Source organism: Epinephelus fuscoguttatus, linkage group LG20 (genome assembly GCF_011397635.1).
Source record: "Epinephelus fuscoguttatus linkage group LG20, E.fuscoguttatus.final_Chr_v1".
NCBI lineage: Eukaryota > Metazoa > Chordata > Actinopteri > Perciformes > Serranidae > Epinephelus > Epinephelus fuscoguttatus.
Genome location: NC_064771.1, coordinates 15,042,389 through 15,058,985, shown reverse-complemented (window position 1 = coordinate 15,058,985; position 16,597 = coordinate 15,042,389). Strand labels below are relative to the sequence as shown.

At 41.3% G+C, this 16,597-nt stretch overlaps 1 protein-coding gene across 1 annotated transcript in view; it reads left to right on the top strand.

Moving 5' to 3' along the window:
* The first annotated feature begins 1,011 nt into the window (after positions 1-1,011).
* Positions 1,012-16,597, top strand: part of LOC125880312 (cytohesin-3-like) — a 48,537-nt gene continuing 32,951 nt past the window's right edge. The window contains exon 1 of the mRNA XM_049562619.1: positions 1,012-1,334. Coding sequence (XP_049418576.1) covers positions 1,316-1,334 — 19 coding nt within the window. The 5' untranslated portion in view covers positions 1,012-1,315. The remainder of the gene's footprint in view (positions 1,335-16,597) is intronic.

The window sequence follows — 16,597 nt, the reverse complement described above, 5'->3', positions numbered from 1 at the left end:
TAGCAGCTTGTAAACTGAATGAAATGCCAGCGCTGAAGAAAAGGTTTTACAGCTACGGAAGCCATGGAGATGTTGATGGACTCTGATTCTGACAATGCCTGTTCAGATCAACATTCCTAATCTGATTTGTACAAAGAAACAAACAAGTTTGGTGGGTTGAAACGGGATCTCCATGATGGTGACAGTCACACATGTACACGACAACCACAGAGGAGAGGGAGAAAACGTTTTTTTTCTCCTTCTGGTTCAGTCTTTTTTGAAGTGACCCATCGGATATTGTTTATGTATTTCCTTCACTAGGGAGACAACAGTATTGACACTGAAAGTGACAACGTGTTCCGCTATATCTCAGACAGAATATCATTTTCATTGTTATTATTTTCATTTTTAGAATTCACATTTATGTAATGAAATGTGAAAAAAACACAAAAAATGCAAATGTGAAATTGACTTTGCACTTGAAAATCTCAGCTTTTTGTCTGAAATGATTTTTTAATGAAAATGTACAAATTCAAGTGTTGATAAAAAAAGAAATGGAATAAGTGTTTTTTGTGTATTAAAACAGAATGTCTCTTCTTTAGTTTGATGTATACTGTTTTACATATTCATGGAACAAATTATTCTGTGGGTCTTGAACGATTAGTGAATATGATCAAAACTTAAAAATAATACTCTGGTGGAGAAAGTGTTAATTGAGACCATTTCATAACCAGTTCATAACCAGTTTAAAACTCCTTGTAGCTGCTTTAGCCAGAAGGTCTAAGAACTTTCTGGGCCCTCAGTGTGTTTTGGGGAATTTTGCGTGTTTTAGCAATCAGTTGAAATTGTACAATTACATAGTTAAGCATGGTTGGAATTTTGTAGGCAGTTTGCAGTATTTTTAGATTCAATATATTCAAATTGAACTACATTTAGTGTGTGTGTGTGTTTAGTGTGGGGGTGTTATTAGCAGGGGCGGGGCTTGATGACGTCGCAGCGGTTGCAGTGTAGCTAATGTGAATGCAGACGGAGCAGCTGAGGATGGAGCAGAGAGAAGGCAGACGCTCCGGGTCAGACACCTCTGAAATATACCCTGTACTATTACAGACCTCCCTTTAATTCACCCCCAGACTGCGGCTTGTTTTTCTGTCTCTTTTTATATCATTTCCGCCGCTGACATCTTGGCACCAGCCCGCTTCACTTCATCTGCCTGTCAACACGCCGGACTGTCTGTCAGCGGGGAAAACACACAGAAATCCCGCTGAAAAACACTCATAATACATTTTCCACCGGACACACCTTCCCCTCGGACTGCCCTGTCACTACTACAATCAACATGGATGAAGACAATCACGGTAAGGCTGTTTTCTTTCTGTCCCCACTGGTTTCCTCTCCTCAGCCCGTGTGCAGGGATGGATGGACGGCATGGATGGATGTGTGTGTTGTGTGTCAGGAGACGCGGATGTGCGGAGATGGAGGTATTTCAGAACCAGGATGCTGTGGTTTTTTTTATGCAGACCTGCCCAGAAAAACAACAAGTCGGTTGTCATGATTTAAAACCAGATAGTAAAGGATCATTCCTTGGAAATGCACATAGTGCCACTCCGTTGATTGGGAGGTGAGAAAGAGGAGTCTCCTGCAGAGAAACATGTCTAGAAACGCTCAAGTCATGGTAGTAAAAAAAAAAACCCCATCAATGTTATCATGCATGCACCTTTTCCATCTGTTTGATGTCTTGCTGTAAGGCTTTGAAGTTGCTCTCACTATCTGGTTCTGCTGTTTGAAGCCTTCAAACTGGTGGAAATTGATAAGATATCTGACTGTCAGCCTGCCATATGGAGAATAGTCCCTATTTTGATATTTTGGTCGTACAGTGATACCATCAGCACACTAGAAGAAAGTATGATTAGGTCACTATGATGCAATGGCATGGAATATAAATGCAGCAGAAATCATTTGAAATGCACTAATCAGTATAGAAAATATATGTATATTAAGACAGGAAGTGAATTTAAAGGGTCAGTTCACCCCAAAATCAAAAACACATATTTTTCCTCTTACATGTAGTGCTGTTTATCAGTCTAATTTGCTTTGTTATGAGATGCCCAGTGTTGGAGATATCAGCTGTAGAGATGTCTGCCTTCTCCTAAATATAATGGAAGTAGATGGCACTCGGCTTGTGGTGCCCGAAGCACCAAAAAAGTACCTTTGAAAAACTCAACAGCAGTGTCTCTTTCCAGAAATCATGACCCGGTTACTCAAGATGATCCACAGGCCTTGTTGTGAGCAGTTCCATGTAGCAACTACTTTCTTTCTACTGAACTACACTCGCCAACTGTATCACCACACACTGCTAGCTCACCTAGCACCACTGTGCTAGCTAAGTAATGTTGTACTGTCACAAGCATGAGCCTCTTGTCCATGAGTAGATGCACGTTTGTCTGTACGCGGTGATGCGACTGGCAGGTGTAGTTTGGTGGAAAGAAAATAGTTCCTACATGAAATTGCTCACAACAAGGTCTGTGGATTATCTTGAGTAACCAGGTCAGACATTGCTGCTGAGTTTTTCAAATGTATTTCCTTGGAACTTTCAGCATCACCAGCCGAGTGCCATCTAGTTCAATTATATCTGACAGAAGGCAGACATCTCTACGGCCAATTTCTCCAACACTCAGCAACTCGCACCAAAACGATCTAGACTGATAAATAGGGCTAAATGTTAGAGGAAAAATATTTTATATTTTTGATTTAGGGGTGAACTGTCCCTTTAAGCACATGTATATAAAAGCACATAGTAATACTGCAGGTGGAGGTTAAGTATATTAAAGTCGCATTTGGCTGTAATTACCCAACAGTAAATACAGTCATAAAAGGTAAAAACCAACTGAACTAAGAGGAAGTGGTTATAGTTGGAGTATTTGGTGCCACAGACCTGACCATGTGATCAAGCTGAATGTTGCTGCATGTCTCATCAGGATTACTGCTCACATGGCTGCAGCTCCGAGTCTGATATTAGTTCTATGATAGGTGTGCTGAAACCCATATGCAGGATGCTTCTGAGCTGATAATCCAAACCGCCTCCTGGGCCTTTAAGGCAGTGTGGTGTAAACAAACAGCCATAGTCTGATAACAGTTTGTCAGTTAAACTGTGAGAGATTAGCGTGAGCCAGGAGGGACGGTCATCTGGACTTCCACTTTTCTTTTCCCACGTTATTCTAATGTCTGAACAGTCTGGATGTACCTGAACCAAGAAGCTTTGCCTTGACCCAGTCTGACCTATTACACTGACCTTACATTACATGTTGGGGATTTCCATAAACTTTGCTTTGTGTACTCATGCTCATCGGAGAATGAGTCTTAATGATTTTAATGACCCCATGACATTTTCTCCAATGCCAGCATCAGGATGATATTGTACGCAAGCATGGGCAGATTATGAGGCAATGGGCCCCTGGACACGGATATGCAGAAGGCCCCGCCACCTACACAGGAACAAGACACACAGACTTTGTGGTGGTGGTGCCTCCTTTTTATTATTTTGCATCTCTTTGCAGTTCTTATGAATCATTTTGTGGTTTCGTGTCTCATTGTGGTCATGTTGTGTCTTTTTCTAGTCATTTCATGTGTCTTTGTAGTCATTTTGTGTGTCTTTGTAGTCATTCTGTGCCTCTTAATAGTCATATCTGTTGTAACTTTGTGTCACTGTAGTCATTTTGTCTTTCTTTGTTGTTTTGTCTCTTTGAGGTCATTTTATGTTCCTTTTTGGGGGATGGGGGTTGTGTCGTCTTGGGGTTGTTTTGCATCTTATAATAGTCGTTATGAATTATTTTGTGGTTTTGTATCTCTTTGTGGTCGTTTTGTCTCATAGTAGTCATTTTGTGCCTCTTTGTAGTCATTTTGTTTCTCTGTGTGGTCACTTTTGGCTTTTTTTTATTGTTGTTTTGTGTCACTTTGAGCTCACCTCTTGTCCTTTTTGGTTGTTTTGTATCTGCTTGTGGTTGTTTTTTCCCATTTTTGTAGTTTTTTGTGTCTATTTGCAGTTTTTGTGTTTCCTTGTGGTCATTTGGAGTCTTACTGGTCAGTATGTGTTAATCTGAGTGATAGTTGCAGGTGAGGGCCAGGGGTGCCCCTGATATTTTGAGCCCCTTGGCCTGTGCCTGGTAGGCCCCTTCAGTAATCCATCCATGCACACAAGACATATCAAAGTTTAATGGGCAAATTAGCATGAAACTTAACTGAGCATATTCATGATCCACCCTTCATATTTTGGACACTTACCAGCTTTACTCTGGAAAAAGGGAGTCAACCTTGCAGAAACAATGTCTTATTTTTCTTGTGTGTTAGAATGTGGTCATGGTCTAAATGTGTCAGAGGCTTATTGGAAGTAATATCATTCTGAAATCACAGCGTAGGATTTGCCTTTTTGTAATTTAAACCATGCCATAGTCATAGACCATAAACATCCCTTGAAAACTGAGTCAATCACATGTTCCAGCCACCACAGACGAGGCCAGTCAAAGAGACACCGGTCACTGAATCATGTGACAGGATGTCAGGGAGCACAGAGGCACGTTGTCTGTGATCAAACTGGAAACACCAGCCCAGAGAGATAATGCGCAACACCGTGCAGCTATTAAAATAACTTACCATAAATGTTGAAATAATTAAGAGCTCTCGTTCTCTCGCTCACACCCTCGCTGCCTCACTTAACATTGTTCACACGCACACCTTGATACGCTGGTATCGCAGCATGAGCACTCGGCGCTAAATTTGTCTCCACCAGTCATGTACAGCAGCTGAAGTCAGAGTTACACCTTCATCAGGAGCCAGTTAATTCCGTCAGTAATTCAACCACAGGCTAAATATAAACATACTATGATAACTTCATAGTTTTGAATCAGGACCAAGTAGCTTCATACTAAATCATATGACTATGAGCAAAACGTATAATGTCAAAACCATTTTCTATGGACCTTTCAGCTCAGTGGCTGTGAATCCATCCATTGTCAAACTGCTTTATAGCTCTGAGGTGCTGATTCTTTTTGCATGCCAACAAATGTGCACATTACCCTCATGTGTGTGCATTAAGTACAGCGCTCTCACGCCTGCATGTACAATATGCGTGCAAACTGCTCAACATATGTTCAAAGTTGGGGTTGTCATTTGTTCTGCACTAGTGGACCAAAGAGTGAACAGATGTCATTATACTCTGTAGGATTAATAAATGATATATAAACTGCATGAACAGCTAAGGCTCCAATAAGCCACCGCTCCTGAGGCTGAGATAGTATGTGGGGAGCATGGGCGGAGTATGAGACAATAGGCCCCTGGGCATGGATAAGCAAAGGACCCACCACCTCTCCTACAAAGGAGCAAGACACAGAGTCTGTGGTGGTTTTGGATGTCATTGTCATTATGCGTGTTTTTGTGGTTTTGTGTCTCTTAGAGGTAATTTTGTGTCTCCGTGTGTTTGTTTTGTGTCTCCTTGTGTTTGTTTTGTGTCGCTTTTGTAGTCATTTTTCATCTTCTTGTGGTTATTTTGTGTCTTTTTTGGTTATTGTGTCACGTTTTAGTCATTTTGTGTCTCCTTGTGTTTGTTTTGTGTCTTTTTTTTGGTAATTATGTGTCTCCTTGTTTGTTTTTTGTGGCTTTTGTAGTCATTTTGTGTCTTCTTGTGGTTATTTTGTGTCTTTTTAGCCGTTAAGTGCTCTTTGAGGTAATTTTGAGGAAATTTGGTGTTTTTTGGTTATTTTGTGTTGCTTGCATTTTGTTTTTCCTTGTTGTTGTTTTGGGTCTCTTTGTGGTCATTTTGTGTCTCATTCTTGTTGTTTTCTGTCTCCTTGTGTTTGTTTTTGTCGCTTTTGTCGTCATTTTGTGTCTCCTTGAGGTAGTTTTGTATCTTTTTTAAGCCATTTGGGTCTCTGAGGTAATATTGTGTCTTTTTTTGGTTGTTTTGTGTTGCTCAATAGTCATTTTATGTCTCCTTGGGATTATTTTATGTCTCTTTGTGGTCATTCTGAGTCTCAATGTGTTCATTTTGAGTCTCTTCCTGGTCGGTACATGTTAATTTGACATTTATCATTTTGCAAGTGAAGGCCAGGGGGACCCCCTGACAATTTGGGCACCTGAGCCTGTGCTTAGTAGGCCTGTCCAGTAATCCATCTATGGTGGGGAGCTGCATTTGGGTCATCAGAGTTTCTGATTACCTAGGGCCCCAAAGTAAGGAGAGGATGGTGAAGTTTCTGAACTTTTGATAAACCTGTCATTTCAGTATGGGACATAATTGGTGGAATAATGGTGAGCAAAGATAGACCAACCTGCACATATGGCCCATATTTCTCAGCTAAACTTATCTACACACTGAATGAAACTATAAATGGTGCCACTGTGCATTATTGGCGGGGCTCAGCTGTAGCCCGGGATTCATTAGTACATGTTTACTGCGCTCACTAATCAGAGTTGGCGCTTCTCTGCTCCGTTTACGTGCCATAGAGCAGACAGGGCCTGGCCTCGAAATGGCTGAAAATCAGCAACAGGCTTGAAATCCTAAGTGTTTTTATTAGTCACGCGTCTATTTTTAGCATCATCGTATAGCTGGATGGAGAAGTGGAAAAATCACAGAAGCAGAAATCGTCCGGAAAGCGGTTCACTGAATGGCTGGATGGAAGCCATGAATTTTAACACTTTGGCTTTCTTGTGTTTTCTCTTCTTTATAGCAGCTTTGTGATGCAGCAGTCAAGGGATTAATATAAGCTGAGTAAAGGGCTGTTTTGGATAGAATTCACCTTTTAAAAACGTCTTGCTTCTGAATAAAGACATCTGCGACGACTGAGACTCCTGGAAAAATCATGACTTGTATATGTGTGGGTGCAGACGCCACAGAATGTGTTGAAATGTTTGTTAATGGGGTTTCTGTGACCATATTTCCTGTGTGAGTGTCATGATAACCCCGCTGTGTCCATCAACACTCTTCTGTCTATCTGACCGTGGGAAAACTTAAATGGAAAAGGCCTTTCCTTCAATTCTTCTATTCTCTTTGGTCTGAATGTGTGAGTGTGCGCTGAAATAACAAATGGTATCTGACTGCAGCACTTACTGTTCCGTCTGTAGGGGCCTTTTTAATGGCGCACACATGGCAGTGTCTGTGTGCGGTACCATGCCTCGCCTTTCTGATTGGAAATATCAGTGCCTTTCTTCTCTGCATTTTTTTGCAATCATCTCCTCAAACCTAATGGACATCTGACTGCATGCAATTATTTCATATCACGTTCACCCCAGCAGGCATGAAACCCAAGCTAAGGTGGCTTTTTGAATCAACATACAGTATGTGTGATTTCTTGGCGCCTAGTGCTGTAGTTCTGAGGGGGATTAGCTGGTAAGAAGGGGAAGGTGGTGCGATTAGGGTATGGCCTTTGTTGTGGCTGTAGGGTAAGTGTGTGGGAAGACATCAGACTGTCACTTGAGGCGAGCCGTGGCTGCTCCCTAGCTATCCTTCGCTTAGGGAGGCTGGTTGGCTCATTGGAAGTGGTTGGTGCTGAGTGGCCAGACAGCAGCAGAACAGAGCTGAGACATCTGTGCTTCTCTGCATCTGCATGTTTCATCTACCTAACGTCTCTGGAGATGTGCAGTATGTAGAATCTGCTTATAGGTAAAATGCATTAGCGCTAAAATGATTAGTACCGTAGTTAATGGACAGAAAATTTATCTGCAACTATTTTGGCAAAAATGACAAAGAATTCACTGGTTCCAGCCTTTTTTTTAGCCTTCAGTGACAGTGAAGTAAATATCCTCAGGATTTGCACTGTTGTTCAGACAAAACAAGACCATTTAAGTTGTCACCATGGCCTCTTGGAACTTGTATGGCATTTTTCATTATCTCTGAAAAATGCAAAAGTCAGTTTCACAGTTGGCCAGATATCAGTAGTTAAAGACATAGTTAACAGTTTGGAAAACATCTCTATTCCCTTTCTTTCCGACAGGCAAGAAAATTACTTTAATGTCTATATGCTAAATAAAAACCCACAGCAAAGTGAATGATACCGTAGCTTAGTAGAAAGACTGGAAACCGCAAAAACAACTAGCTTAGCTCTGTCTAGAGATGACAAAAATACTACCTAAAGCTAGTTTGTTATCTCATCTTGTTTGTTTAATTCCTACAAAAAATTTAGGTCTAGGTGTGGTTACAACATAGGAAGTTGTGTACACTATATGCTTGGCGTTCAGGTGGTTTAGTTGTGCTAGGCGCTGCTAGGCAACTACAACATGGATGCTACTGTTGGCGCCTAGAATCCACCGAGGCTAACAATTTAGCAAGCATATATAAGATAATACAGGAAATGCAAAGGCACAGTGACAGAGGAAACAGATGAGGCTGTTGGGAATATCAACATTTTCCTCAGACATGAAATAAATACAAAGTAAAACTCCATATGACTAAAATTATAATATATTAACTTACCATCCACCGATAAATGAACTATTGTGGCCTCTGCCATTTCTGAAAACGTCAGCAAACATGATACAAACTTGCGAACACCACAAGAGGGGGGGCGTTCATGTGGATTCTTCTGTTGAACATGGTAAACATGACCCAAGTTGAAGACAGCCAAAGTCACAGACTATTAAAAGGCGAATTTTGCTACCTTTTTGATAGGGGAAGTTTCCTTCTGTTTCCAGTCTTTCTGCTAAGCTAAATTTATCAGCAGTCAGCAGTATAATTTTTTATCGGACAGATATGTCATTTTTTCCAACAAAGCAAATAAGTGTATCTCCCAAACCAAAGAATAATTGACCATTCAGATAAGATAAGAAAACTCTATCGTCTATTACATAACATGAAATTAAAATTTGCCTTTGGTATTCTGGTAACACAGTGTAAGACTGTAAAGGGCAGCTAAAATACATAAAATACATACTGCATGGTGAGTCTATGTCTAGCTATACACAAAATCATTTTAAAGCCTTTTCTTTTATGTGAAGGTCTTTCATACTTCACATCTGTTTTATTCACCTTGCTACAGAAAGAATTCCCCCTTGGGTATAAAAACATGGAGCTGGATTGAATTCACCACTTCCAAATTTCCTGCAACACCCCAGTAGCCTGAAATGACTGTCTGCAACGTTTTAGGCAAAACGTGTCTCTTATATGTGTCGACGCAGACGCCAAAAAAATGTGCTAAAATGCACTCTTTACAATCTCGTCGGTTGACCCGGCAGGCTGGCTGTGTTGTTTAAAGGCTTAGGGGGAGATTTGGAAAGAACAGAAATTCATTTGACTGCCAAGATTATGGGTTTTTGTGGTGCAACATTAGAAGATTAAACATACAGTGCATTATACCACATGCAACAAGACAAATACACACAAACACAGACAGTGCTGGCGCGTGATGTGCAGGGATTGGACCGGAGCTTGTAACAAACTGCACTACTTAAGTGAGAGAAGACTACATATGGACCTGATTAGGAGAGAGAGTAGGGAGGCTTCCCGACATGTTCCCATCACCATGGCAGAGAGTGTGTGTGTGTGTGTGTGTGTGTGTGTTGGGTGGGTGGAGGGGGGGATACAAGACATTGCAAGGCAACATTTCTGCTGTTGTGAATAGAAGTACGCTTTGCCCGGAGTTATCGCTCGGAGCTGTTGAGAGGGGAAGCTCTTTAAGCGCGAGACAGAGAACAGATGGGAGACAAAAGGAATGGCAAATTAAATGAGCGGGAGTCGGGGAGGAACACAAACAGACATTAAGGGCAGCAGAGATACACTGTGTTCAAGTAATCCACACCGAATGTCAATGGAAGGAGGGTTAAGAGAAAACAGGGACCAGCTGACCATACAGACAGGATGAAGGAGGGGTGTTCGGAGAGAGAGTCTGGAGGGGAGACGTGTGTTTCTTGGCTTCTGACTCAATAGAAATGGAGACGCACACCAACGCCCAGCTCGTTCTCACCTTAATAACATGTCCTGGCATTCTTTCATTTCATTTCCTGCACTTTTTCTTCCATGATCAAGTGTATTTTCTCTTCTGTTCCTTTTCAAATACACTTGGTGAGCACAGAGCTTCTCTGATCCAGCAGGTAGCCAAGAGACAGGTTGATATTAGACACGATCCATCTACAAGGGGCTGTGATGAACTCAGAGCCAAGAGAGACCAATTATTTAAACTTTGTGGGTGGTTTCTGTTGTTCCGATCAAAGCTCTGCTGTCATTGTGAATGGGATTGGGGTGGTCCGCCAAAGTCAGTGTTGTTGCAGGCAGGCGCACAACCATCACAGGAACATCCAGAGCCTCCAACACAGGCACAGAGCACATCCTGATCAACAGAACTGCACACTGAAAGGTTTGAAGTCAGTGCCAATCATCCAGGTTGACCCTCTCCCTGCTGGCGTCTGTACATCGTCAGTATCATCAGAGTTATCGAAACGTATTTCCTCTCGTTCATTGTTATGTACAGAATGAAAAGCACCCAATAGAGATTTCAAAATTGCCTCCCAAGCTAGATATCTATCACAATAACGGAGGTGAGCATGTTCATATCAGATAAAGCCTTACATTCATTCTGCTTCCTGTCAGTCACCTGACACCCACAGGAAACAAAAGTGGTGTCTGTCAGGAAATGGTCCCTCAACAAATGTATGTCGCCTTTCAAAAATTGTCACATCCATGTTTTTCATCTTTTGTTGAGACCAGGATTATTTCCAAGTTAGGTGTGACACTTTGAAGCTTGAATTTTAATAGCAAGAGAATGCTAGAACAGTCTACAGCTTCAGTTAGCAGTAATGTGAGGTCGCACAGTACTAGGGTATCGGTACTTGATACCGTTAAATGATTGTCCTGACTTTCTGCCCGATCAGCAAACTTTCTGTTGCTGCCGTCTCCAGAGTCACTTTCCTCTGGGAATGGTCAATTCAACATCTGCCCAATTAGCACGAGCTAACATAGGCAGCAGTGGCTAACATCCAACAACAAGCCATCACACTGACCCAACAACGAGAGAGAGAGAGAGAGAGAGAGAGAGAGAGAGATGCAGGTAATGACAGTAGCTTACAACAACATTATTGAAAGTAATAATATTATAGTTATAGTTCTGGCTACTGTGGTACAATATGTTGAAAGTATGTATTAATATTTGGCAGTATACATGTGTGACAATAGTCATATGTGTATAATAACAGTAGAAGTATGACTAATGACTAATGATGGCAGCAGCAGCAGCAGGAGGAGGCATCTGGCAGGACCAGGCACCGCTGCGATATGAGTTAATCTGAGAGACAGTGGAGCACAAAGGCTCTGGAGAAGAAGCCGAATATATATATGTATAGTGTGGAAGTCAAGACACATAATATAAAGTAGAAACAATTACAACAGAAAATGTGAAAAAATCTAAGAATTATGAATAAATGTAAGAATTACGTAAACATTTATCTGTCAGATAGTACTGGAGAGACTCTAACCCCAGTGTTCAGCCACTTTTTGTCAAATTCTATATATTCCAGCACCGTGAGAGAATACAAGTGAAATATATTAACATAGACTTTATAGACTAAACTTTTACAGCTTGCCGCTAAATTCTGCATGAAACCTGGATGATCATCTGAGATCTAGCGAGCGAACAGGGAGCCACTTGGACTGCACTCAGCCTGTGAAAGCCCCTCATCCTGCTCGGATGCCAGGAGAAACAGCATCCATCTAATTCATTCTCAGGCCGATCAAATCATCAGATTATGGTTACTTTGGCCGCCAGCATATGGCAGTGGAAGCCCCCCAGATTCTGCCGGCAGTGTCTATCGAATCAAATATTGACATAGTAATGATGCCGAGCAGATGTGTGATATAAGGAGGACATGGTGTGCAGACCACCTCCTATGCAAATACACACTCACACAAATGCACTCACAGCAGGAGGTCCCTCTCCAAAACGGCAGATTAACCAGAGCAATCAGCGTGAGGGCTCTTCAGCTCCCCAAACCCCAGATTCTCCTCGTGACCCCAGATGTAGTTAAAAAAAACTAGAAGCCATATTAGCTCCCCAAATCTGTCTTCTCACGCAACAGCTAGGACTGTTGATACTGAATTATTACTGAACAGGCTGCAGCACAGTGCGCTGTACTTATGCTTGATTTCACAGGCACAGATACCACACACAACACAAATAATTTTTTCATACAACTTGAAAGAAAGTCATGTGGTTATTAAAACAAAATGTGCTACTTACGCAAGAAAAGTCTCTGATGTTTTCTCAGAAATAGTTTTGCTTCTTCCCGTACCTAATTAATATAGCACAATAGTGAGTCAGCATACACACAAACTTCTGTTTTCTATTTTAATTGATTTCTGTATGGTAGGTCTGTCCTTTCTTCTTCTTGTTCTTGTTCTTCTTCTTCTTCTTCTTCTTCTCCTTTCTTCTCTTTTTTTCTTTGTGCTGTATGGCACACTGAAATGACTGTAGTTAATGGATTTTTCTTCAAGTGTTTGATCAACAGAACAAAGATTGACAACCATTTGAGAATCAAGTAATCATTTTAGTCATTTTTCAAGCGAAAATGCTAAATATCTTTAGTTCCTGCTTCTCAGTTGTGATGATTTGTTGCATTTCTGGATCAGATATGGCATTAATTTTAATAGCTCTAGGTTTAGGACTTATGAACAAACAAAACAAGAAATTTAAAGATGCTACCTTTGGCTTTAGGAAATTGCAATTGTAAAAAAAATAATAATCAGGTTTTCAGCACCATAAGCAGCTCGTAGCAAAAAAAAAACCCCATAAAAACACAAAGAAGAACTTTAGGTATTCATCATTAGGAGCTGTAGCCATCATGGCTGAATGAACATAGAAACGAGAGGTACCTACATGAAGTTAGGAGTTTTGCAGATAGCACATTTTAGATGAGATTTTAAAGGGGACTAATATCAAATGAAAATATTTTGTTGTTTTCCTCATTAAATGCTTTGTTCTCCTTCCTCTAGCTTATCTCAATGTAAACTCTCTTTCTGAAAAATATGTTGCAGGGGTTTACTTTCTGTATTCTATGACAAATGAGCATCTATCACAGCACTTGCAGTTAAAAAGCAATTAATTGAAATTTAAACAACCTGTAATTAAATCAACTACAGCTCCCATGGAAACATACATGTGTGGCAGTGGGGTTTCTTCCATATCCATATCCATAAAATTCACAAACGCCCTCTAGTATTGTAATTCCCTAACATTTTAGCTGTAACCTCTGCTGTCTAAAATGCCTGTAAAGTTCTGCTCTTTCCTGGTCTTTGAAAGCAACTAAAAAAATACATATTCAGGCTGTTCTCATGCACTGTTTGTATGTACACCTACAAGAAGTAATTCACCAGAATTCATATATAACCCATGTAGTCATCACGGGCCAGTAAATTGTGTACAACTCACGTAATCAGGAAGGGTGCAATCACGTGACCAATGCGTTGACAGGAGTAAAGAAGGAGAGAAGAAAGAGCAAACACAAGACTTTCTCCCTGGAGACAGGCGTTTGTGTCTCGTGTGAAACCAAGTGAACTGTGAGTTATTGTAAAGTATGATCTCATCACATTATTTTTCCCCCTAAACCTATGTAACTTCACGAAAAGTACATAATTTTATGTTAAGTACGTAATGTGGCAGCACTATTCATGGGGAACTATTTAATTAAATATCATAAGGACTAGAATTCTAAATGGGGCCAAAAAAATCAGGCCTGACCCCACATGACCCTGCACAGTTTCTGTCTGAGGCCAACCCTAACCCAACCCATGGCAGCAAAAAAAGAAGAAAGACTTAGAGAGTTAATATAGGAGATAAAGGGGTCTCAAATTTTGCTCTGAGTGTGTACTTGATTTTTTCTTGGTGGCAGAAAAGACATTAAATCCTTTAACTTAGAAGTTGTGCCAGGGGGGTTAGGACTCTTCCACTGTAACCAACAGCTGACATGTTTCCTTACACCACTCTTCCTTTTTCTCTTCTGTCTGTTATTTCAATAGTTTGTCGTCTCGTGCACGACAGGTTCGGCAGAGCGGGCTGTTCCCCTTTCGTGTGCCTAGTGCGCACAGTGGTTCATGGCAATGCGGATGCAGATTTTCTGATCCTCTTGCATGTGCACATGATTCCTCTCTCTTCTCTACTATATTGTGCTGTCACTTACCCTATCTTACTCACAGTCCACCCCGCTCTCTCTTGATTCAGTCCATTATAACTCCTGACATTTATGTACAAGAACTGCTAGTTTCATATTTAAAAAGAAAAAGTCCTAAGTCCCTAAGTGTCAAGTATAATCCTTATCTTGACATATTGAGTGAATGACACAGCTTTATTAATTATATTATTAAGTTTTATTCATTAATACAAACTCAAATTTTTGAATGATGTTGCTATGTGGCAGCATGCGTTTTTGCACGTGCAGGTTGTCTCCTGCGTGCGTGACCTTTCCCCGTCTGGATCGTGACCTCCTTTGCCTCCTCACATTGGCCTTTGTGCTGACGTCCCGGCATTCCTGCTCTGTGGCTCAGAGCCAAAGTGCCTCTGCAGACAGCTTTGCCAGACTATCTGCTGCTGCACATAATGTCACATCATTTCATCACTGAGGCAAAGTAGGTTAAAGGCAGGCAGCGGCTGGTCGGCCGCAACATCTGGGTATATGCAGTTATACATCACACTTCCGCTCTAACAGACTCGTATTGGGTTTACAGAGCGGCGGGGAGGGCAAGCGTGTGGGATTAGTGCCAGCTGGCCTTAGTCTGTATGTACTCATGTGCACTTCTATGCACGTCTGTCTGTCTGTCTGTATGTAGGACCCAGGCTTTAATGCAGAGTATGTCTTCGACTACTGTTGGAGGGATTGGGGACGGCAGGTTTCAGATTAGACTCTGGATCCAAGAGGAAGTTTCCCTTGCCTCCCCGCATCTTTGCATGTGTCTCAGCACGCTGTAGGGCCAACCAGGGTAACAGGGTTATCTTTTTTTAAAGCTCATCCACTTTAAAAGACATCACAGCCGTTAAAGTCTCTGGTTTAAAGCCAGTAGATCTGGACAAATCCTCTCTCACTCACACGAGTCCGTGAAAACTGAGACCACAGCCAGTGTTAAGTGAGCGTGGGATTTTCACTCTGAGCTCCATGTGCTCTGAGTACCTCACAACTGGTATGAATACCGGTTCTAAGTCCTTGAATCACTTCTCAGTGCCTGTTTTTTATCCGTCTGTCCATTCCAACAAATAGCTTGAATACATATTGATTTGTGACCACAATAGACACGGTGAAAGTTCTGAAGCTGAGGGTTGATGCAGACTGGTGTGGGTTTGTGCAAAGCATCCCAGCATTAGTCTAAATGCCATCAAAGCTGCGGGTTTCAGTGGGTGGCCGGGGACAGTTGTTAGTTTTGGGTGTGAAGGGCAGCAGGGGATTTACTCCTAAAAGTAGATTTTGAGGGATTTTGTTTTTAGGGAGGAAATTACTGGAGCCTCTTGTTCCAGGGTGCACATGTTGGAGTTTAAACCTTTTGGACCCTCTCAACCCGTTGCTCTGTACAGTGGATTTCTGAGCTTTCAGATAGCAGATTTCATTGGACGGTTAAAATGGGCTTCAAGTCTAGGTTTCACGCACACATTAAAGTCAGCGCCTCACCGCTATGACCCTCCCAAGGTCTACTGTTTACTACGAAGCAATGACTCACACCATAAATGATTTTAGTAGATTACTACTCAAGCGTGTCTGTATTGTGTTTGAGTCTGTGGATGTAACAACCAGCCCCATGACTCCCTCTGTGCTGGCTGAAGACACTAAACTCATTTCCTGAATGAGTCATAGAAGGTCACGGGGGAGGTGTGTTAATAATGTAATTGGTGGACCACCTCTGTAGAAGAGCCCCCCACCACTAAACAAGATTATCTACTGGACCAGAGACCTTCGCCCTGGTTTTACAGTCATCTCTATTATCAGATGTGTGCTTTGAAAGACATATATCACAGTATATAATACAGTAAGAGAGACCGGGATTGGAGGGTAATGGCAATGCTTTACCATTAGTGGTGGCAGGCTTTTATTAAAGGGAGCATCCTCTGCTTTTCATTAGATTTGTAATGAGTTAAGATTCTAATCATGCACATTGTTGCAGCCATTGGACATCTCCATTAGCTAATGCATGGCCTCAGGCTATTGGAAAACATGGAGTTGCTTGCTCATCATCTTCCTCCAAGCAACATATTAAAAAAGACAAAGAAGAATCCCAATATTAGGGCTGTGACTAATGATTTTTTTTCCATTATTGATTAATCTGCTGATTATTATTGACTGTTGGTAATGGTTTGGTCAATGGTGGGAAAATATAAAATGTTTATCACAAATTAACATATTCCAGATGCTTGCTTTGTCCAAGCATCAGCTCAAAACCAAAAAGTATTAGCAGAAAGTTCATTAGAGCTGCATAATATTTTGTTCTTTTGTCATGATCCCAATGCCAACTTCCAGTAGACTGCACTAAGGGATGTTATGAGTTAGTTGAATGAAAGTATTAGTAGAAAACTGCACTTTAAAATCCAACTATCATTATTCTTTGGTGCCTTTTGTGTTTAGCTCAGTGTTCAGTTTGTTTGTTAAAAGAATGTTGGAATAATTTCCTGTC